Source organism: Andrena cerasifolii, chromosome 14, assembly GCF_050908995.1.
Source record: "Andrena cerasifolii isolate SP2316 chromosome 14, iyAndCera1_principal, whole genome shotgun sequence".
Lineage (NCBI taxonomy): Eukaryota > Metazoa > Arthropoda > Insecta > Hymenoptera > Andrenidae > Andrena > Andrena cerasifolii.
The window spans coordinates 7,822,053-7,846,731 of NC_135131.1; the positions used below are offsets into that span (position 1 = coordinate 7,822,053).

The 24,679-nt window shown below is 46.8% G+C and overlaps 2 protein-coding genes across 2 annotated transcripts in view; one reads left to right on the forward strand and one right to left on the reverse strand.

Moving 5' to 3' along the window:
* The window catches only part of LOC143376676 (uncharacterized), a 37,015-nt gene extending 26,993 nt beyond the window's left edge, over positions 1-10,022 (reverse strand). The window contains exon 1 of the mRNA XM_076827260.1: positions 9,810-10,022. Coding sequence (XP_076683375.1) covers positions 9,810-9,864 — 55 coding nt within the window. The 5' untranslated portion in view covers positions 9,865-10,022. The remainder of the gene's footprint in view (positions 1-9,809) is intronic.
* Positions 1-24,679, forward strand: part of Qin (tudor domain-containing protein qin) — a 181,547-nt gene that overhangs the window by 28,765 nt on the left and 128,103 nt on the right. The gene's annotated exons all lie outside the window — the stretch shown is intronic.

Sequence of the window (24,679 nt, forward strand, 5' to 3'; positions counted from 1 at the left end):
GAATGAGCTGGCCGAACTTTTCGGTACACGTACGCGATGGTGACTCTCTACTCCGTGTTGATTCGCTCGCTCAGTTTCTCTGGATACACAGTCTGGTTCTTGCAGGTTTTAGTTGAAGGAAGAAACTGATTAGTGGATTAAAGATAGATAAGATCGCTCTTGGACGCTTTTTTCTTGCGATAGAAATTGGACGGATGTATAGGAGCTTTTTGCGGATAGTAGCGTCCGGTGTTATATCGCAAATGAGAAGAAATTGCAGTCGATTCATCGTGAGAATTTATCAGACGCGGTGTAGCCAGGATTTATAGACAGGAAACAGTTTAACTTCCTGCGGTGCTTTTGCCGTACGACTTTTCTTCGTCGAATCGAACGCGATTTATGGCACACCTTAGCCTGCACGCGCCTTTTTCCCTCGCTGGTTACTGCTAAAATCGTAGCGTGTAAACAGGAATGTTTCACGCACGGTAAACATGTTCGCCAGGCTCGTAAAAGGTGGGGAACGTGTTCTTCGCTCGGCCGACAAATGGCCGTAAAAATCCATCTCGGTGTTGCGAATTATAGTAATTCAGTGATATACGATGGGCTCCAGTAACGACCTCTAAACGCAGAACCACGGCCATTTGTATCGGGCGCAGCGAAGATACCGATACAATATGTTTTGTTGACCTGGTCCCGTATCATTGATTTATCTAAATGGCCACATCGTGGAAATCTTACCTTCGGGCTTATCGTTACTAATTTATTAGCATTCCTGCATATATATGCATCAGTGAAGAACGAGAAGTTATGAAAATTGTTTCGCCACAGTTCATCACGGCGACGTAGCTGAATGATCGGTCGTAACGCGGGATAGCGTAGCGAAACGGCGTTGATCTCCATCTCTCCTTCCCCCCGATCATCATCGATTTTCAGACCCATCGGCCGCGTTTTCCATAAGCGGTGCGAATACGCGGCTGCATCGTGAACGGGCGTCGGGCCCCGTCTTTCGCGTATTTGCTCGGCGTCGATTGGCCAGACCGTATAAGCGTGGCTCTTTTACGAGCAGCGGTAAAATTTTCTACGCTACAAAGTTATGAATTCGTTCCGTCCGAATCCCTACTTTCCTCCTCTGACCTGCCGTGGCCCCTTCGTCTTTCCCGGCCTCCGCCGTTTATTCTTTTCCCGCGTTCACCATCTTCCGCCTCCAACCCCCGAGCGTGCACGCTATCCTTTGTTTCGCGTTCGTTGCCACGGGCCAGCCAGCTCGACATCTCGTCCTCCCCGTTTGACGTCTGCACCGTGCTTTATGACACGCGATATCCTTCATCCGAAATATTATGCCTTGCTGAACCTCGTTGGCCCTCGCTGCTCGCCCGATTCACGCACAGAGACTCGCCCGGGATCATCCTGCACAGCCAGCCTGCAAACGGGGCGCGCACACACACGTACATACGTAGACACGTACGTGGAACGCTGGCGGATTATATTGAAACCGTAGTAAACTTTAATTTTGTCCACCCCCGGCCCGAGGGGAATCTAAGAAGCAGAAACGGCTTGCTACGGCACAAAGAGTGTGTGCATGTCAAAGGACGATGCAGCGCAGTGGGGTCTGATGAAGAACTGTTGCTCGACGTTTCGCGTTCGCTCCGGCGACCGAAACAGTCGAAACGCGGCAGTTTATTAAGTATTCTCCCTATGAAGCTGTATTATGTCGTTCCACTTAACTCGCCTCGACGTTCGTTTTTGGATCGTTACTATTCAATGGCGCCGCGACATTAGAGTTTCACCCGTTCACTGGGTCTTTCAAATCGATCTTCTTTAAAAGGAAATGATTTATTGTTTCCATACGTGTGAAGTGTATTCTAATAAGATGAGAGGCGAGGCGGTTATTCGATGCGTTTGGCGTTTGTAGCCAGGCCACTCCGCGCAGCGTGTGGCCGTGGTCTGTGATAAGTTAAGCAGAAAAGGTACCCCGCCGACCCGATCCGTTTTGCACGAACGAAACCGCTCCGCCATGGGGACTTCCAAAGGAACGGGCACATTCGACAAAAGTTATTTCTGGAAATAACTTTGCCGTAGCTTTTCAACCGAACGTCATACTAATAGCGACTGTATCGCTGAAAGGTAAAAATTCTCCGCGGAACGGATAGAAACAGACATTTTGCGCGGATATTTGTACGGGCAACGGGGTACGGTTTTTCGCTGCAGAGCTTCGTTCACCTTTCACCTCTATTTTTACCTGCCCATCCACCCCGCACCGAACCGTCCACCCTCGTCGCGCGTTTAGTATTTTATCGCCAAACGTTGCCGCGAGCTGTTTCCTTTTTGCTATCGATATCTCTTCCAGCCCCGACGAAATTAACGACGGTATAAACGACACCACTTTGAGCCGACGTTTTCGATCAACGCTCGATCCGATCGATCGCCCCGACCGCCGACCTTCGGGCTAAAGTAAGTAGTTAATCGATTTCTCTCTGTCGCCAATGTCCCGCGGAAGAAGGAAACAACCGACCCTGAGCTCCGTCGTTTTTACGCTCTCTGCTTGCCAAATACCCCTTCCGCCGCGTCGCAATATGTCACTCAAAGGGAATTTTTATGACCAGGCTCAGAGCCCCGTTTTATCGCAACCACCGCTGCTTTTTATTAGCCAGTCGTAAGTATTCCATTGTAATCCGTGGGAATGGCAATCTTTTACGCTCAGGCCGTGGCATCGAACACCGCGGCAGCCTGCTTTCCGCCCGATAATCAGATACGTAACGGCGGTGTCACGCGTACCGTGATGCAAGCTTTCGGTGAAAGGATTTTTACGGATCGTTTGATCGATCTATTCTCCTCGTGGCGAATGTTTCCATTACTGACCGCGCCGGGGGATAGTTTTTATCGACGTCCATTGCGAGATTTCGGGTATGCGCGCGAATTCTCTAGAGCGTTAGCCTTTTCAGTTTTCGAGGAGCGTGAAATTCCAAGCAAACACGGCTTGGTCACGCAGTACGCGTTTCCCACGCTCGTGCAGCCGGGGCATTCATTTTCGGGCAGGGTGTACTAACATCCACTGCTTCGTCACGCAAGACCCTCCCTTGATTTAATGAATTCGTTAGGATCAACCGAAGGTACTGGACGTTTGGTTACATCCATCCAAGCACTCGTCAGAACGTGACCACCGTCGCGTTAGAAATCCATCTATTTTATCTATGATACGCTTTCCACGACCATATTCACCGACCGTTGCAAAGCTCTCGCGGAATTCCAACAGCCGTGCGCGCGATGGCGGGCCAGCGTTTCGGGCGGTGCAAAAACTGATCATTTTTTTGATGAATATGGAAAGAAAGAGTCGAAAATGCGACGGCAAACAGTGGGGCGGCTCGTGTTCTCTGTTCGTACAAATATTATCGGGGGTGGATATTGGAGGGCTCGATGGATCGAAATCGAGGCGGTACTATCATCTGGCTGCTATCCCAATCGAGCAGTACTTAATCCCGGCAAATATAGTCGGAATTCCAAAGCATTGTTGCGCATACGACAGCCAGATTCGAATGTCGCTACTGCGCACGTCCTACTAATCGCTCTGTCGTTCATCCATACGCCGATTAATTATCGGTCGACTGTGTAATCCCGCTCGTTCGAATCGCGTGTCCTGTGCTCGAATTTTCAACGGAATCGTTCCGGGGATCGATGGCTGCTGCCCCGTTCGTCCCACAGCCAGTCCACACTCGCGGGCATGCTTTACAAGCTGCGTTTGACGATACAGAAAAAATCCCCTCGTCGGGTCGTGTCCCTTTCTGATTCGGTGATTGTTATTATAACAGGGATCACGCGTTGTTGAGTGGAGTCGAGGGTGGATAGCTTCGTGCTGGCCTCGTCCTCTGCCTCGGAGGTTTTCATAGCAGGTACTTGGGCTGCGTGAGATGTTGAAAGAGGACGAATGAGACTAAACAGTTCTGATGGCAGGCGATGATATTTGCCTAACCGCCCTTGTACCTATTTAGGTTTAGCATTTTTTGTGAGGTAAGGTTTCCAGATCTCTTGTTCCGAAATCTCAAAGCTGCAAACTTTGGGACTCTCGCAGCTTTCGCAACCGCGCTGTATTCCTTATAGGCACTGCAGCAAGTAAGGTGGAGATAACGAGGCATGCATCATAAAAAGGCATAGGTATCGAAAGTTTTTAATAATGGCCTGATTGAAGGCTCGATCGAAAGCTCCTCTCAAGTGTGAAGGAAACCTCCACCAGTCAGCATTAGTTTCCGCGATAAATCGCTCGCCGTGCTTTTTTTTCGATTGCCAAGCACTTGCTGGCAAGTGGGTAAACATTCCGTGGCGTAATGAACACGTAATTCCTAATTGGCCGTGCGTCCCTGCAGTGTCAGCTTGATTAATACCGCTGTACGTGCAGTGGAACTGGCTCGAGCCCTTCATGGTTAACGAGTGACGACAGGATTAACACCGTCGCCTCCAATCGACGCGCAACTTTCCAGCCAGTCAGAATCACACTTGCCGGCAGCGTGCTCGATACTCTGCTCTTTCTTTTGCCAGTGACCCGCGAGCGTTAAGTAGCGAACGACACCGCTCGACGGCTTAATTAACCAAGTCCTCTGGGCTCTTTTAACGCCCTTCCCAGTCGAGTATCGATCTACGCGTTAAACGCCAGCGGTTCGTTTATTTCGTGCGCCAGAGACGACACGAGACCGCTCATAACATTTGTTACAATTACCGCGCGATGCTCGCCGAAAAATAGGGGGAAAAAGAGATTGTAGAAAAGAGCTAAACGAAAATTTGCGCCCGTGTTTTACTGTCACCTGCCACTTTTTACGCTTGCGCGTAAAAAAGCGACGATGCGCCGCGACGCATGTTGATTCCACGTTTAACTATCCGCAGGTCCACGCGCGCGCGGGTAAAAAAAATATATATATAAATGCAAATAATACCATAAATTCTGGCTTTAATTTATTTGGACGTTTTAAAAGCGCCTTTTCATCCGGATATGACGTTATGAATGTTATTGGCCGTCGGTGGAAAACGTCACTGGACACTCCAGTAGTATCGCGCCACTGGAATTTTCATACTAACCGCGAGTTTCTAGGACAAGCCTCTTGTTATTCCAATTTCTCTTTCTACGAGGCCTAACGAGTCTTCCAGGGGCTGTGTCAGCGATGCAAATCCATAACACCTTTCATTCACTCGTTTTTTCAACTTTCACTCGCTACTGTGCCCATCCACTAGCGCATCTTGCTAATTTTAAGGTGTTCGAGCAGTTTCGACGGACGTTTTGCTGCTTTATCAAGATCACGCGCTCGGGAAAGTAAATTCATCTGCATTTAAGACAATCTTTGTCCCCATCTTCGTTTTCTGCTGGCGCAGGATTCACTCGGAGTCGTCCAGGAAAATCCTAATCTCGTGTCGTTTTCTCAGAGACGAGACGATGAGGGACACCGCTTCCCTCGACCCTTCAGCTTCCGCGAAATAAGAATCCGTGGCGGATAAAGCAAAGTTCATTAGAGACAGGGGTAACGGTGCTCGTGGTTGGGGCGCCGCGATCCTGTCGATTTAGCCGTAATTTATCGCCAGACTGTGCACAATGCGAAAAAGGACGCTTTATTGCCAACGATTCCAACCCCGCTCTGGCTGCATCTCTTGCATCTCGCGGCGAACCTTTTATGAGAGTCTACCATAAGCTCGGGAAATTCAAGTGCCAGGGGTATCCACTTCGCTTGTGCCGCCCAGGGAGAAGGGGTGTACACGGAGGGGTGGGTGCGAGAGGATCAGGGCGGAGGACTCGCGGGGGTGGGACCGAGGAGAGAAAAAAGGTAGCGGCGGTGGGTGACGAGAGGGACGGAGGGAGCGAAGCGACGGCGGTATGTATTCGATAATACAATTTACGGTCGCGAACGATGGCGTATAAATTTTTATGGTGATCAGGTACTACACTGCTTGATATACCCATGGTCAGCGTCCATGCTCTGCACGCTACCCTGTGCACCGTGAATCGCGAGGGGCACGGTCACGTGGGTGGCTGCTGCACCCTCGAGGGTGCCGCGAAACACATGGCTGCTCAATGCTCAATGTCCTCCTCGCTTCGATCGAACAATCCTTGTTCGCGTCTCTGTAAACCTAGTCACGCTGTCCCCTGCCTCTGGGCGCTTGCGAGGGGGACAACAAGGGGCATTAAAGCGCTGCACGGGTCGGGTGTGATGGCTGAAAGCCGGTGGATTTAGTTTTCCTTGCACCCTCGCCGGGGGATTCTTGCGCTCGAATCACGGGTGAATTTGAAATCTGTGCCGTGGAGTGTGTAGGTACTCGAAGCTAGCTTCCACTTCTAACCAGTCATTAGTTAATATTCTAACAGTCGATATCAAACGTTTTCGGCTACCCTACGAACAAAAGAAGCGTTCATCCAAGTTGTCATTTCTTGTCCAGCGGCTGTGGAGAAGTTTGCGGTGGCATTGAATCAGTAGGATTGAACAAGCCCCCTAGTTAATTGCCAGTAGTAGTTAATTCCCATGGACATCGAGGAGACAACGACGCGCGATAAAGATCAATAGATTCCCATTGGGGCGCGACACGGCGGGAGCAGAATTAACGACTATGTTACGCGGGTCTAAGGCCGGGTACAGACTTGAGGCACGAACGCGAACGAGGCAAGCCGAGGCAGAATGAGCATGCAAGTGTTGAACGTTCGCGAAGTTCACAGACGTGCAACACTTGCATGCTCTTTCTGCCTCGGCTTGCCTCGTTCGCGTTCGTGCCTCAAGTCTGTACCCGGCCTAATAAATATATCCCGAACAAATGACGAATGCACCGCGTTACTTGAATCTCGTTATTATCGACGCCGGTCATTGTACGCCGCGGCGGGCGTTGAAAACGCGGCGAAAATGAATCATCTTCATTGTTCGTCACGGTTGCTAGGACGCGACAAAACTGAAGCAGCGCGGTAATAGGAAAGACACAGAGGATGATGGAACGGTATTGATCCCCGTGAATTATATTCCCACCGATAACAATCCCGCCACTCGCTGGTTCAATCTGAAACACATGCTTCGTCTGCGCTTTTCAGCCGCGTGGAAACCAAAAGAGGATGCCAACCCTACGTTTGCCCGCGAATCTCCAGCGTCGTCGCGCATAGTTTCCCGTTTAACTGGGGCCGTTGAAAGAAAGCATGGTCCACTCGATGATCGTGCGTGCCTCGTCGCGACGAGATAGGCGACCCTTTGAAGAGCTTTGCATAAATACCAGCGCGTTACCTGCGGAGTATCGCGCTACTTCTCTTACGCGCGCCACCCTTTCATCCCCCATTTTTTTTCTGCCGCCCCTCCTGGTCACGTTTCCGCTAGGTGTCTACGAGTATCCACGCGTGGCCGATCAATCGATTTGTACTCCAGCGAAATGTATTCTCTGGCTGGCCTGAGTGAGCTCTCCTCCCCGGGATTTTTACGTTGAAACGCGCCACTTCGGGCGCAATTATTCGACCGCTCGTCAAGGACTCGCGCCGGGGACCGAATGCAACCGCATCGATCATTCTCGGATCGATAAGTTTTCGGCTGGTTTACTTTGCTGCCTTCCGTTGGGACTGAGGGGTTGATGGATTTCGAAATTCTCGTTGCGTGGGGTTCGAGGAGCTTTTTTATTCGTCTATTCGTTTGGATTCCGTTATGACTTATGGAATACGGTAGGTATGCATCGTATGTGCATTACGAAACAGACTTGCAAGTGATCAAGATCAATAAATCAGTAGAACTTAGTCGTCCACACACAGTTTCCAAGCTCAAAATAGAACGAAGGCCTGATATCACGGCAATCCTCTGCAGAAGTTCGTTAATCTTAAAAGAGTCAAGACAGTCACGCCCACGTCATAAATCCAGCCACTTCGGAAGTCAAAAGACACGAAAGTGTTGGAAATTCTAGCAGCTCCTGTGACGATTCTACCAAGGAATCTTTCATCGAGCTTCCTCCAGGTGGAAACATTTCGTACATAGAAGAATCCATGCGCTCGCCTTCAGGTGAGGCGTACGGGGCACGAAATTAACGTCGTTACATTTTACGGCCGCCTCGTCGGCAGAAACAGATTCGTTGTAAGGAGAAAAACGAGCGAGGACAGCACGTAACACGGCGAAACACCGTCGCGCGGCATTTCACGATCGAGGAGGAAGGAGGAAATCGTTTCTAGAGGAACGTAGGGGCGCGGGTACGTGGCTCTGGCGAAGGAGAAGAGGCAAATAGAGCTTTTCGAAGACCTTTGTCAGCGTTCGGTACTCAGGCGGCCGTAAAAATTTTGCGCTCGCGTCGCGATGCACCGTACACGTTTAATGGCTCTGCACCCGTTTTTCCCTCGTAAATTCCGTGTTCCACGAACGTTCCTCGACGGTTCCTCAGAAGGGTCCCTGAACGTGTACCCCGAAAAGTCACAGGCGTTTCGAATGAATTTTTTAACAGAGAATTCAGTTTCCTCGTGTCCACCCTCGAAGCAAGCTCTGCTGTCCGCGCACCCTAAATTGGAGATTGCTTACCGAACGTAGGGGATCGATAAGTCTTACACGAGCCACGAATAATTTCGCCCGGATATCTGCGCGTCTGCGAAAATCGGATCTCTCGTTTCGAAATTCGCACGCGGCTGAAAAATTTCGCGGGAAAAATGTCTCCCAGCCCTGCCTTTAATTTGCATCTACTTGCGGACTTAATGATCGGAGACGCGCGGAGTCGTGGCACCGTTGGGGCCAGCGCGTAATGAAATTCGAGAGGAAAATCAGCGTGAACGGGCCGCGCGAACCAAGTCGTGAGGCCGACGCGACGTTTCGAACGTGACGTGACCAGTCTCATCATTTTATGCAAATAAAACCGGAGAACGCTTGATTTCCCTTGGTGTTCGGCGACGACGACGTCCTCGCCGTCGTCGCTGGAGCAGGCCAGACACTGACCGGAAACACAGCCGCGTTCACCTCGCGTTCCGAGTGTCCACTTAATGGGAACAGATACGCGGGGCTGTTGTTCGTTAAAAAAAAAAAAGTGATGGAGAATTGTGCAACGAGCTTTTCTCGGGCGGGGCTTCTTATTCAAGGTAACACTACGTGGGGAAATCTAGGTGCATGCGTGTATCCAGGTACGCTTTGCTTTATTATTACTTTCATTCCCACATCCTCATCGATATCATCGCTGTATCGCACTCATTACCATTCAGGTTAATTATAGCATGCTGTCCTCGCACGCAGACACTCGATTCTGTAACTTTCGCTGCTTCCCAGAGAATATCGAAATTGAAAGTGCACGATGGAAGTCCCCGCAAGTGCAATTATCTTTAACCACTTAATCGATCAAGGTCCAAGTTAATATTCTGATGTACACTTTCATGCTGCTTCATACGCTTCCTTCTAAACCCCCGTGCACACCTCTGAACCCTTTCCACGCCGTTCCCCCGAAAACGGGACCTCGTACAGGAAAAGCTGCGCGTGTTTTCGGCTGCCCCTGAACGAGGAGCCTGGCGCCGGAATTTTCGCCGCAGCCTCTGTTCCCGGATATAGTGGTGGCGCCTAATCTAGCTCGCATCGATTCCCGCGAGACCACGGAGGCGGCACGTGTCGCGGAATACGTGTTTACACCGTGCTGGTGCTCGTTCAACGCCGCTTCGCCGTGCGTTTCCGCGTTCGAGACGCACCCCTTCGTTTTACACCTTTACCCCGTGCCTGCCTCCCCTGGCCTCTTCGCGAGCAACGAACTCGCGGACGCTCGCGCCTCCAGTACTGGCAGAAACCTTCGAAACGTGCAGGCTCGCCCGCGTCACTGGTCGATCCTTCCGCGTCGCTGGAGCTTTACGCGTACCCTCCCGCAGCCACTCTCTTACTCACCCAGAACACTCAGCAGAACGTAAACGAGGCACGCGGGAACACTCGGTGACCGCATTTTCCCGTAGTCCTCGAGACACACATGCACCCGCGAGCCGTGTCTCAGCGGAGCAGCGTTTCACGCGGCGCGAATCGGTGCACGAGGGGGAAATAAGGCAGACGAGTCGAACGGCGGTGGTTACTCGACGCGACAAAGTCCACGCGGAAACTGGCGGTTTCCGATGGCACACCGCCGCTAGTATTCTCGGCACTTGGAGCAGAACGGATCGTACGTTCCTCGACTTTTGCTTTTGCCAACGGTAGGCCTCCCTCCCTCCCCGTGAACGGCGTTACTTGTTCCCTTCGACGTGGTGGGAACGAAGGAAAGGAAGCGGCGGGTGGAGGCGCGCTTACATCCGACGCTCAGACCTGCGACCGCCTTCCAGCCGAATGGAAACAGAAGGGGGCCCCCTTTTACTCGGGCCCACCTGATGGGATCGATCGTGTGGCGAGTCTCCGCTGGCATCGATATTCCATGGGACGCGTACTTTCCAATCCTGTGCTATTCTGTCGAAACGCTTGCGTTTCTTTATGCGTTCCACGGTCAGAGTCCTTTTGGCGTATGGGTAGAAAGGGAAGCTTGAAGTGTTGCCGAATTTTTCTGCAATAAGCTGGCGCCAGGAATCTCGGGAGGAATTAGGAAACCAAAAACAGAACTGCATGCACTTTCTTGTCTCTTAGCTTGGAAGTCTAGTGCCTGATTTTCTCGCACGGTCCTAAAACCTTGCATCCACAGTACGCGGCAAACTCTGGAGTGTTTCTGTCGTAAGTGACACAGCCCAGGCACAGCTGAGTGCATATTTGCTCTTAATTGATCCTTCGAAAACGCATAACCTTCGAAGAATCGCATATAGAATGGTTATGATCGTGTTTGGTAGGGTGGCTTGTTGTGTAAGTTTTAGAAGGTGCAGCTGGGGGGTAAGATTGATCGAATGATTCGAGTCGAGTTGCTTAGTTGGTTCATGGGTTTGGAGTAGCCCAAATTTTGGGGTTAAAGACTGTGCTTCTTTTATTTCACTTGAAATCTAGAACAGTGGGTTAGATGAAGTACTAAGATTCATTGAAGGTATTTCCTTTCTCAAGGTTTCTATAATTTTCCAACTCTTGAAATTCCTTGAAACACCAGCAACTACGTGGTACCTACCCTACCTCCACTGAAGCTTTACCAATGCAGTTTCTTTAGTGTTCCCCTTTATGACGTAATTTTTCTGCTAGTAACGACTTTCAAACGTTGCATAAGCGTGCCTCTACATAATGCGATCGAATTTCTGTTTCTGTATTGAATGAATGCAAAAATCGTCGTTTCAAATTACATGTTTCCGTCAGTTCTTTGAAATTAAAAGACTCTTGTTTTAATTCTCTGCCCCGTCAGACTTGTGACTAGTTTGAAATCTTAATATTCTTATCATCGTAATCTATAATCTATAATCAGATCAAATTCAACTGGCTGCTCAAATCTACTGAATTTTTATTTTTCGTCAACTCATTTTATTAACCCTATCATTCCATGTCTTATCTTTCACACACAGAGGTATACCGTTACAGTAGAAAATAAAAAAATAGAAATCCTGTCCCACGTGACTCGCAGAGGGGGAAGTTTCCTTGAACAACCAGTTAATTTCATTCCAACCACAGAATCCATAGAATACAAATATACATTTTCTCTCCGCGCAACAAAGTGTTCCAAACCACTTCAGGAGTGCGCTCTTTAATTACCCGTCAATTTTCACACATTTCTACTTTCAAAGTACCATTTTATTGCAGAAGTGTCTCCTAGTGAGCGATCACAAACGAGATAAAATTTGTACATTACATCCTGCTTTCCTGGTGTTTGGAACTGGATGGATTCGAAAGTGAACCGACCACTTTCCATAATTTGCATAGTTCCATTTTTCGTGTTAACATTAATTCGCGCAGGTTCGAGAGACAAGTTCACGCTGTGATCCATGTAAATATAAATATCGTCGCTTTGCAAACATGCCTATACAGCAATGAATTATATACGAGCAGCTTTTTCCGTGTCGCCTGGAAAGTCGAGGAGGCGTTTAGAACTTCGTTAATTTAACACGTAACACGAAGTTAATGTTTTAATGTACAGACAAAACGGGACTCGAGTGTCTTGTATAGCTGCCGTTTCTAGTGGGCAGCTCATCATCTTTATTCTCGTCGTTGGCGTTGATTTATTTACCCATTGAGCCACCCGCTTTGCAAAACGTCACGGCTGGGCGAAAAGAGGGATCTACATACTAGCATAATTACGATTAATTACACGCTTTTAATTAAACCGGTTGTACCCTCCAACCGTTTCCCTGTTTTTTTTTATTTTTATTTCTTTCTCTCCTTCATTTATTTACTTACCCATGCATTAGCGAGGCTCAAAGAGCCGCGAAACGAGCACACTCGCAACATCTCCAATGAAAGTCTCTTTTGAGCTTGCATTTGAAACAAATTACAGATGGTTTTATGGGGATTTGTTGTGTAATTGGATCTGGCACGGAAATTAGGCGCAGATACGATTTGTTACAAATTTTTCTAACTATTGCCATTTTCACGGTTCTTCGATGCTCAGAAATGTGGGGAAAGGATTGGACCTCGATCTTTGTTGTTTAAAAAATATTTTCTAGATGTTTTTCTGGTTTATACTCTGCACTCTTTGAAGATTATAGGGCGATCGATGCGCTTCCATTTCTGTCACTAAATATTCCTGGAACTGACTAACGATTGGAAGTATATATTTCTCTGTGTCAGTCTAAACTAGGTAAATAGACATGTCGCCCTCAGAAGTACGTGCAATTACCCTTCTCGAGATTATCGAACGAACCATCAGAGAAACATTTGTTCTGGGCCATTTTTGCCGTGTTCTGTGCATAGATAGTGAACGTGGTTATTCAGCGTAACGTAAGGATGCTAATTAAAAATTTTTGTATGCTACTGCTGCCGCGTATGAACGTAGTTACCCAGAATGAGCTTGTTCATCTTATCAAAACTTCCATATCAGATTATAAACTCTTTTCACTGTACCACACTAGTTATGATATGCATCAAACTGTCTTAATTAACTTCAATTGAAACTATTCGGTGTTGAACACGCTTATCTTCTTTAAAAACACAGCTTCTCTCTGCCATCTCGTTTCGATATGATCACACAGACTTGGTATTTAAATGAAACATTTCAAGAATAATTTGTTCCATTCTTTCTAAAATCTTGAATTACCTCGGACAATCGCATCACTCGTGACATCTGTTATTTCACATTTCAAATAATGCGTCTGCCCACGTCGGAGTGCTCGCGAAGCTTTTTACATCAACAACGTGCAGCGCTAAGGGGTAAATAATTACTCCCCGCGTTTAACCGGGCTGTGGTTGTAAACAGCTCTCTGTAATTCTGAACTGAATTCCGCCAGGTAATGGATTTCACCTAACACGTGTGGAATGGAGTTAAGTAATTACTTCTGTGCTAAGTCGTTACGACTTGTAGATAATTTTGCGCGATGGAACGAGAATGTATAATGAATCGAGTGAAAATGATGCGCATCCGTAATTAGTTTCAAGTGATCGCCTTGAGCGATTACGCGTCGTTACAGATAATCAACTATTGCAAAACGTACGTAATAGCGAGTCATCTTTGATTTAATCTCGGACACCTAAACAGTTCGAGGATCACGCAAGTTACTCGCTGGCCGAATTCGCGAGCTCCACTTATGCAAATTTGATTTCTTTCCCGTGCCAATTAATTAACGGAGCAAATTTAACGTGCCCGACAAATGCAATGAACGGGAATGTATAAATTATTAGTTTATTTCTGTATTCGGTACAATAATTATACGCTGGGTCAATAGCACTTGCATCGCGATTATAAAAGAATAATTAATTGGAAACGCTTGTCAGTATTTTTTATCCTGACCAATTCTACCCTTCAACATCTTCCAGGACTGCATAAAAATATTAGTGGCGAAAAATACTTGTCACGCGATTCGAAATCTCGAAAAAGTATCTCTATGAAGAATTCCTCGCCTCTGGCCATAAAAATGGTGCCTGTCTTTTAATACAATCGCAGCGAATGTGTTAAACAATTAAAAAAATTCGCACCAACGGTAGCAGAACTACCGAAAACAATTTCCCGAGTATCGATAGTCACGAGCGACGCTGTACGCTTCCACCAGCGAACAAATCGATCACCTATAAAGTGTTGATCGTTTCAGTATCTTATCCCGATTGGCAACGATTCGTTCCGATTAATCGATCAGCTGATGGTGTATACTCCAGCGTGGGTGACGAGCCGTTTCCATAATTCGCGGTGGGCATCGTATAAATAATTCCTATGTGTTGATACGCATAGTCGCGGGTGCGTACGCGCCGCCATGGCCATTCCCGCAATTTTTCGCGCTTTCATTATGAATGGAAATTCAGGCTCGAGTTTAATCTGGGTTATCCCCAGTGAAAAATAGTGACAATAACGAGCACATCAGCGGCTGCGACGGCTAATTGTCGCCCCGCAAAACTGTTGCTCTCGCAGCGGACGAAAAGCTTTTTTCCTCGCCCAGGCATTCCCATTTGCCGACTAATTTCCATTCTCCATTGCAAGTCGATAGGGAACCGTGGCTCGGCCCCGTTTCCCTGCCATTAATCACCCTTGCCGAAGTGGTCTAACAGCTTACAGCATTCGCGGGAGCAGTGCTCGTCTTCACACCCAACGACCTAATCGCCGATTTCAGCGTGTAGCCCGTAGCCTGCGCTCCCTCCGGAGCTTCGACTTCGCGACTCAAAATATTCCCCAGGAATTCTCATCGAGAATACCAATTATCATCACTGAAAGAATCTACACTAATTGTAAATACTGTGCTTTCAACAGAATGTTAATCTATTTCACCGGCAAATGTCGCAGATTTGCATTTCAAAGAGCATCCGCACCTCAACCCACGACCTCTGTTCACGTTCAAGTCGATTCGTTAACCACGCGCGCAATTCCACCACAATCCTCGCCGCGAGGTCGCGTGTAGACCGTTCGAGACCGTTAATGCCAGCTGAGTTAGGAAAAATTTCTAATTGACGTTGCCACGCGTTGCACAAGGGACGAACCGGTCGGCTGAGTGTTCGACGCGTTTGGGGGCATCCGCGTTGTGCGATTTTTATACAATAATCTTGGTCGGCCTGCCAGAATGGCTTGCACGCGCAACCAGGATGAGCAGCCATGCGGGGACGAGCGTTGTTCGCATAAAAAACCGCGAGGAAGCGGCGGGAGCACGGTTGAACCGAACGATATCAGGTCTTATTGTTCGAGTTCGAGCTCTTTGTCCTTCTTCCGTTTCGAAATGCTCAGAGCGCAGGGGCGGAGGGAAAGAACGAACATCGTGACCGACCTAGTCCCGCTGAAGGGCCTTCATGACGAATGCTCATTGTGTCACAGGGATCTTACATTAGCAGTGAACTTTCATTTCGAGTTCGCAGACCGTCATCCAGGCTACGGTATACAATAGCCGGGTGCAACCGACTGGGGGTGATTCCTCGTGAAGAAATCGATCGAATGTGTAAAGCATGCGTTACTTCCCACGAGGCTTCGTTCTCGAGGAAATTGATCTCGAATCTTCTCGCAGTAAAGAAACGAATTAGGCAGTGATCTGTAATTTTCGGATACACAGTCTTTGGGATTGACGCGTTTTCTTTGGTCATTAAAAGCATTGCAGACTTCGAGGTTTCATTTCGTCTGGTTTCTTCCTTTTCAATTGCGAAGGTTTCCATTATTTTCTGACGAAAAAAAGGGAATCCTACTGTTGATTATACCAAGGGAATATAAATTTTTCGCTTCTGCTGGAAGCGCCTCGAAACTGGAGTTCCTCGTAAGCGGAGCTACGTATGAAGTTTTATTCTGTATTTTCGAGGTATTTTTTCACGGGGAATCCATTTATCACGGCACTCCTTCTATTTTCCCGCGATGCCCCTTCGAGGAAGGTTATTCGGACGCAGACGCTGATCCGTCTCCGAGGAAGAACAAGTTGGCACGACGTTCCCCGCTGTTCTCTGTTTCGCAACTCTTTCCCCGAGAGTTCCTCTACATCTCCGGAATCAAAGTCCCCCGAATTGCAGGCGCGGATATATTATTAGGCATTCAGCGAGTGGAGACAAATTACTGAAGGCTGCCGCGCAGAATTTGAAACTTTTCTCATGATACAAGTTCGCCGGAGACGTTTAACGGGGAGACGGGGGGATTCCTCCGCAGACTTTGGAGGAGCTTTGATGTTTTCTAACAGGCTGGTTATTAACTTTGCTTTAACTGTCAATGCTGGTGCGATCACAATCTCGATGGTAAATTTCCTGTGGTGCAAGTGTGGCTCCACGTGTAACAAATAATAAGAAAATACATTGACCAAGTGACATGGCGAGGACAGCTAGGTGACATTAGCAGATAGATATCTTCAAACTGGATATAGAAAGCGTATCTCCATTAAAAGGAGGAAGATGCGATTACATTTTGTTCGTATTAACATTTCTGCACTGCATATCAAATGGAAATAATTTTGATACTCTGAAAATTGGAATGTTCCAAGTCTTAAAAATGCAATCGAAAGAGAATCATCTAAATAGGAGAGTGCTATTAAATTCAATCACGTAATTTTTCTTGCTTACTTTCGGGGATGGATCACGAGTTCATCGACACCACTGCTGGCCGACCTGTGATTTATTATACACCGACTCTTTTTGCGCGTATGAAAATTCATTATGCTATTAGTCGGTAATCGGCTTTCAGAATTCCGCGCTTTGATCCGATTATGTAGCGATTATACAGTTTTTTTTCGACCGCCCCCATTTCGTGGAAGGGATAAAAATTTTATTCGGCGGGGCGGAAAAATACCCAGGAATGGTACCGTTTTCTTCGCGTTATCAATATTATAACAGAGCATTTCTGCGTTACTCTTGACCGAACGAGTCATCCGTCCTCGAAAGAAACGTAGCCCATAGCACTTAATCTACGGGGTGGTACGTAAAGCAGGATGATCGGACCCTGAAGAGGTCGAGTTCCAACGAGAAGATAAGTGGAAAATGGCGGATGAAGCTTTATTATGCGAGGTTTTATTTTCAAGAAAATTCTGCATCAACATTCAGGAGACACTTTCCAGGTGATAATTAACACATTCACTGTCATAATCGATCTTCCTCGACGTAGTAATTTGCTTGTTAAACCTCTGTCATCAATCTTGGTGGATCTAAATGCGTCTCTGTCATTTTGCATTAATATAGCCACATACACCTGCTGTAATTTTAGACAGAAAACTGAACAGCTTTGTCCACCCCTAACATACGTATCTAGTAATGAACGTATTGCAATTCTTCAAATACATTCCTGAAGCTGTGCGAATATGTATAAAAGACACCAGTCACAAAAGTGTCTCGTGTGAAAAGGGCCTAATGGTTGCATTTCGCTAGCCCCTGCAACGCCACGCAGCATTCGATTCTTCAAGGAGCCCATTTTAGCACGCGCTCCTAGTTTCTTACATCAAGCAGGCTCTGTTGCATCCTCCACTTCCCACGTATAATCCAGAGCTCCGCCGAGATTGCACAAAAGCTTAATCTCCGTTCTTGCGTTACATTTTTCCCTGTTTTTCCACGACCGGCGACAGGAAGCAGTAAAATCCTGTAACCAAACAGCCACGAACCTCCCTGCAATTCACTTCTAAAATGCAGTCAGTCCCGCAATGTCGAAAAAGACTCAAACTGCATTAATCGCAGGTAATTGGAGGTCAAAGTACTTATCGCAGACAATACGCATATGAATAAACATTCGAGGATTAGTGGGCGAGACATGTGTCGCAACGGATTCTCGGTTCCCACATTTCTTATGGAATATTCACCGATACTATGTTTCAGGAACGAAATAAAACACGCCATGATTCTTCTTCTGACATCAGAATACTCCTTTCCCCGCCGTTTAACGGATATCAATTTCTAACTTCACTATTTACTGAAATTTAAGTTTCTCGTGTGCCATCTGCCAAGCTCGACCAAATTCTCGAATCTCTACAACCGCTTCTATAATCCCCATAAAATCATCCAGCCTCGTGAATCACCACTGACTGGGTAGAAAATTTAACGCTCCTCTATAATTCCCCACTACGAACCCGAAGTGTGCCATGCCATAGCCGTATCCACTTGTGGCAGGTATGAAAGCACCGCGGCAGGCTGGAATTTCTTTCGCGTATCCGTAGCGAATTTTACGTAACAGAATTTAATAAGGCCCCGATATGGTCGCGGGGGCGGCAACAAGTTTTGCTCGTTTCAAACGGTTCCGTTGCTGCACTCGTTGTGGCCCTATTGAATTGGGCGCGCGTGAATGTTTTCCATTGGAAAGCGGGGGTCCATTGTTCGGTTCGACGAGAAGTTCATACGGCGGGGAGCCACGGGTGTAGCCGGATATCGCGAGAGTGCTCGGAGGATTCGTACGAAGCATATTGCGGCGGATAGAAAGCCGCGGAATTCGGTCGTTGATTCCTGTGGCGGGCAACGATGCCACCCTGGCCTTGAAAACGATATAATTGGAATTTCAAGAACGGTGAAAGTAGCCCAATCTCGTCTGCCCTGGAAAATACGCGTCCACGACACCGGTTACCAACAGGTGCGTGCAAATTAGTGGCTGTCCCATAACCCTTAGAGCCGGGTCCTTCGAATGGAGCCATGAATGTAATTAGAATGCTGCGTTAATTAATTTTAAATACATTTCAACCAAGTGCTGACGTACCGAGGAATGTAGTAAAGAATATTCAAATGGATTCTTCCTGAAATTATGGGCATTCAGTCCCTGTTGATAAATTGATTTTACGTTCTTCTAGATTTTCGATCTTACAACTGTGTGGGTATAGATTTGGGAGGATGTTGGGCGTTTTAAAGTATGTATAATTTATGGCGAAGGTAAACTGGAATGTAGTAGTGGCAAGGGTCGTAAACCTTGAGAAGTTATTTTTGAAGGATGAGCAGGTTGATTCGATATTGGTCAGAATATCCTCGGCTGTTAATTTTGAATTGCATATTAAAGCACTGGCTCGTTGATTCAGCTGGATATCATGTGTTACCTTATCCACTTATTAGCAAGTATTGCTGCAAGCTTGACTAAATCTCTGCCTGTCGTTAGCACGAGGTGCAAGAAGTGTTTCGTGTAATTTCATGAAAGAAACCTCGGCAGACCTTGCTGCATACTAGGAATTACGCCAGCCGGAAACGTTTGTCGCGAAAAAGGTTAGCGGCGAACGTGCCTGTAAGCAAGTTTAAGTGCACTCGATTTCTGCCGAAGTGGATATCTCAATAGGAATTGGAACAGCTTCTTGTTAGACTTTCATCTATATGCCGTTACAAATAATTACACCATCAGGTGATTCAATAACGTTGCTCGGGTCCATTCACTGGCTGGTCTCATTCTTGCTGGTGCAAAAGTACGTACTGGAATTTCGCTAATTGAGGATTCAAAGCTTTTTTTATTGCTCAAAGAGTTTCTTAACTTGTGTCAAACGCCGTGAAAGGAATGAAAGAAGTTTTCTCGCGTCAGTATGAATTTTTACATTTGATCATACTCGAGTTTTCCACGTGCAAATTGTGTCTTCTTGGAGAAGCTAGTTGCAAAAAGAACATAGCTTGAACCTTGAAGCTACGTTTAGAAATAATCACCACATACTGCAATAATTACTTTCATTTAAACTTCTTCTATCACCCATGGTCAAACCTCTGAATTTATATAGAACAATCACAACTACATGCATCTCGAAGATTGCAACTACGCTTGCTAGCAAAATAAACCTGCAACGCGTCAAGTGTACTAACAATAGGAGACACCATTAAATGCAGTACCGTTCAATTTAATACACCAGCAGAAAAGTACCCTTACTCGAATCGAATAAAAGAGCGAGAAATGATTTCGCTGTTCCACCAGTTCCGCGGCACGCAACAGTTTCAATTCTTTCCCTGCAATAACGTATTCACCGTTTACACTGGAAAATGGAAAAGCAACCTCCGCGCGGAAAACCGTCACCGAAGTTCCGCAAAGGTGTAGGTGGTTGAACCTTTACGAGGGTGCTACGATTTCCCCAATTTTACCAGAGTGAACGCAGTCTATTAAGGTTTCTTTCTCCGCGGGAAACCCCCGCAGTTATGGAATATCACCAGCTCGTGTACTTCTAACCGAGAAATCGTATCGTGACGTTTCTGCCACCGGGGAAGCCGGAACACTGGTACTTCCTATTCATCGTGGTATTTCTTCGATACGATACGAAATCGAAGGAGTTTCATACTTCCATATTGCTGGCTGAGTTTCAACATATTTTTCGGATTTTCCTATTGAAATGATAATTGGTAAAATGGCTTTGCTCTGTGGATCTATATTGAGATTGTAGCCTACTCTGTGAGAGTGCAACGATGCACCTGTGAGATGCACTTGCAATCTCTTTTAAATGCAGGTAGTTGCGTAGGGAATATGGGGAGCATTCAATTAGGCGTATGGCTCATTGTAAGTTACTTGCAGTAATCGTTTAGAAAATGGAAGATTAGGGTCAGACTTTTTCAGTCTCATCTTCGTAGTTTTTAATTTCTATCAGTTTTAATCCCTTTGTTGAAGTGTTTTACTACTTTCCACGGTAAAGAGACTTTAGTGGCACCTTAGTAAAGTTCTTTCATATTTTATATGTAACGTTACAGCCTGAGTCACGGAGAAGTGGCTCAAGGATCCTCGAGCCAGTGCCTCGCCCACGAAACGACCTTTTCCCCCCAAAAATCACTATTTGCAATCTGTTTAATTCTTTTCGCCACCCACTTAGACACGTGTCTTTGCAGTCTGCTCCGTCAGAATTCACACAGTCGCCAAACTACAATCGATTCTTTTCGCCCTGCAATTTTCAGAAGCGGAGCTTGCCTTTCGCTTTTACGCCACTCGGAGTTTTGGGTTTTGGCCAAGGACGACTACATTTGTCTGGCTGGCCAAGCTGTGAGCAGCAGCCTTTTCGAATATTAGGTTTAGGGAGAAAGGATCGACCGCTGACCTAGATAACTGATTTAGAGCAACCTGGAGCCACCGCACGAGTATAGTCTCAGTTAACGAACTGAATCACGATTATTTGTCATGCTATGATTTATCGAAGGTTTTAGAAGCGCTGCCTTAGAAGGCCCTATTTCACAGAACTCATTGTGCGGAATTTCACAGTGTCCACGATTTGGCACCGTGTCCACAACTGTACTTATTAGATTTTGTAAAGTTGCCAAAATGTTTTATCATAAACATTTCTCTCAAACAGAGGTCTCAGACTAAGTGGAAACTTGGTTTCACTCATGCCTAAGAAAGATAGGACGATCTTCTTTTTTTTTTAAGAACCCTTAGCTAAATAAAGAATTCTACTTATTCCTTACACTCTTCCGAATCCTTTTCGCCTGCACCTGTTAACCAAGGAAAAGAAACTCATCGTTTGAAAGTACATTCGAATCAAACGACACGGGTGGACTCATCCCGACGTTTCAGTAATTACACTCGGGCGAAATGAGTAAATATACTCCGTTTTAGCTTCAGCCAGTTGTTACATGTGTTTGCCGGTACTTTTCGTTACTCAAAAGGCTTGGCTGTGAAAGAGGAAGGCCAAGGGAAACAAGAGGCAACTGTTCGTTAGGCGAATGAACTCGTTCGACGCTCGCAGCGCGACGCCACGGATTATGCCTTCCTCGTTCGAATATGCTTTATACGGAAGAGATCTTATTCGAGACAGGAATAGGGGGCCATTTAGTTGCAGCTGCACGTGCACCGTTGCCTCGCTACCTGCACGAGCGGCTGCGTGTGCGTGCGAATAAATTAGCTTCATTGTCCCGAGTCGTTGGAAAGTAATATCATCCGCGCTGCGTCGCATCTCTGGATCTCTTCTGACCACCACTCGTAAAACGATCCGCGGGTAGAACTGGAACAGTAACGATCTTGTTATCCGATGCATCAGACAAGTTTCTCGGCCAGAGTCGATGTACGGTTGGATGGGCGGAGATTCGCTAAAACAGTTTCACCGAATTCAACTGGGCCTTAAAATTGAAGGTTCGCATACTGTGCAAAGGAATATCAGCACTGCTGGTATTAAACGTTGAAGGATTTAGCGTTTCTAAGCTTTGGGTTGATTAGTTCAGCATTTTTCAAGATTTCTTCCTAAACGATACCACCTTGATCGTGAATTCTAAGATTCTAGTCAGCTTGATTTACGTATCAAGGAAGTTACAGTGCCACGTGCTATAGGTTAACGACCCTTGGATATAGGGAATTCTACCAAGAAATCTGGTGTTTAGCTTCGACGATCATCGTCTCGTACAATTTAGATACCGCAGATATCATCGGTATTCGCCGGGTACGCGGATACGGGGCCTCTGTTCCTGTGTCCGATCGGCTGGTTCTTCCTTCAAGAAAGTGAAAGGATGCCGGGACACCAATTCGTCGTATCTCTTCGTGAAAGCAAGCCACGGAAACGCAGGGTCCGAGTAAAATTCCAAAGTCGCGTGCGTTTAATGCCCTAGAATTATAGGATTCCTCTGTCGTATCTCGTACGTAACTGTTAACTCACCTCGGGCTACCCGAGTCCTCGAATCTAATCGAGTAGGTAATGCTCCATTAATCAATTACCACTTGAAACAGTTCAAATACTCGAGCTCCAAAGGAAACTCGGTGTGTCCAAACTAATTAAGGATACTCACAATACTTCGTCCTCTTCAACTAAAACAATTCCATCAAAGCTCTTCGAATTCTTCGATATTCTTACTCGAGAGGATCAAGTACAAGCAATTCATCCGAATATTATAAATTCTGCATGTATCTGGAGAAGTTTTTACATACCGAAGCCATTCAGAATATTCAGTTGCACAATATGTGTGTGTTCCGAGTGTAGCTTAAGATCTCGTTACTTTGGAATACTGGAGCAGCTCTGCTGTCCATAACCACGATTCCCAGGTTGCATCGTAACAGTTGCGAAACACGCGCCGGCCGCGGCTGGCCTGAGCGTTATTTTTTCGCGCCGCCCCGGTCGATTCGATAACGTCGAAATTAATGACGAGCGAAGAAAATCAATCTCGGCCGGCAGCGCGCGTTGCATGGAGCACGAAATTCACGTCAACTATTCGCAAATATTGATGGTTAATAACGGCGGGTGGATACTGTTTAATGGAAGGCTGAAAGTTGATCGAGAATTCGTTCCCCACCTGCTCACGTATCTTCCAGCCTTCGCCTCTCGTTTATCGTTCATTAGTCCTGCACGTTCGAATGTTACACACTGATGTCAGTATAATCAGATTACCCGTCTGCGCGATCGATCGCATATTTTACTCGTTAATAACCGACGCGTTTATGCGAGTGCGATTTTTGGTTGCACGCTCCGGTCCGCGCGCGAATATTGTTCCCCGCGACCGATTCGAAGCTGATTCCCCCATGAACTAGTGTGAAATCGTTGTCGACGCTCTCGCAACACCGCCGTTAATATCATTTATTCAAACAAACGCCTCGCTCCTGCTCGGAGTGCACGGGTATGATAATGTCCATGGAAGGATTATGTTATTGCGATTATCACGGGCGACGGACAACGCTTTCCTTCGGTCCTCTAATATCAGACACTTGTTATAAACACATTACTGTCTACTTGGAACGACGTATTCGTTATAGAGAATTCTCGTTTCGTCATATCACACTTTCTTTGGAACAGTTCCTCGCTATGCTGCAGGTAAATCAGCGCCGCGATGTTTTGCCGTAATATGTATACGAGGTGTTAGGTAACTCGTAACGCGTTCGAATATAAGTAAAAGTTGCTTCGCGCAATTGCTTCGTTTTCAAGGAAATAGGGTATTTACTGGGTACGAAGATACGCAGCAGGCTTGCCCCGGCCAGTGACTGCACGGCAACCGCTTCTGTGTTTCGTTGGAATGCACATTACGTTGTACGCGCCAACGAGGACACATTATTTAGAACAATTTGTCGGTTAATGAAGTAAGCGAATTCTTAGCGCGCAGAGACGCGCGAAATTGCCTCACCGGCGAGTCAAACGAAATACAGATTCGCATGGCACTCGTCTCGGGCGATGCGCGTTAAAATGCTCTCCCTCGTTTCATACAGCTTTCAGTCATCGTTCGAGTGGCCTATGGTCATTCACGGAATAACGAAGTGTTAATAAAGAGGATCTTGACGTTCGGTCCTATAGCAGATCAAAATTGTGAAAATTCGAAGCTTGGCCGATTATCATAGCAGTGGGACGCGCTTTCAGCGGGATTCATGTAAATTTCAGCAAGATTTCCAGCCGAATATTTCGTGCGCGGCGTATGACGTGCTGGGAACGCGAGAAAATCCGCTCGTCCCTGCCGGATAATTCGCTGATGGCTAATGGCCATCCAACCGAAGCGGTGCACGTGCAACGTGAATTTAATTCGGTGTACCTGGAATATTGGCGCGGCCGACGAGAAAGCGATCATGCCGAGCCGCTTCTGGAAGGCTGGCGCGACCGAAAGAGCCAGCCAACTTGCCGAATAACCAGTCTTCCTCCTCAAACAGTAGCAAAAAACCGTGCGAAAAGCGATTCGGTTACCCATATAGAGGAGCCTACGTAGCTTTTGCTGCTTTACGCTCGTGCGCCTGATTACCTTCATCATTTATAAAAATACACTTTACTCATTATAATTTCCACGTCACTGGGCAGAATTGTCGCGTTTTTCGATCTGCTCGAAACATTCGAAGCCAATAGCAGTTCAAGTGATACGTAAGAAAAATGATGGAACGGTACATAGAAGGAATAATAATTTTCTTTTGCGTCGTTTCCAACAAAGTACAATCTTGAAATTTAGTCCACTGTTGGAGCAGG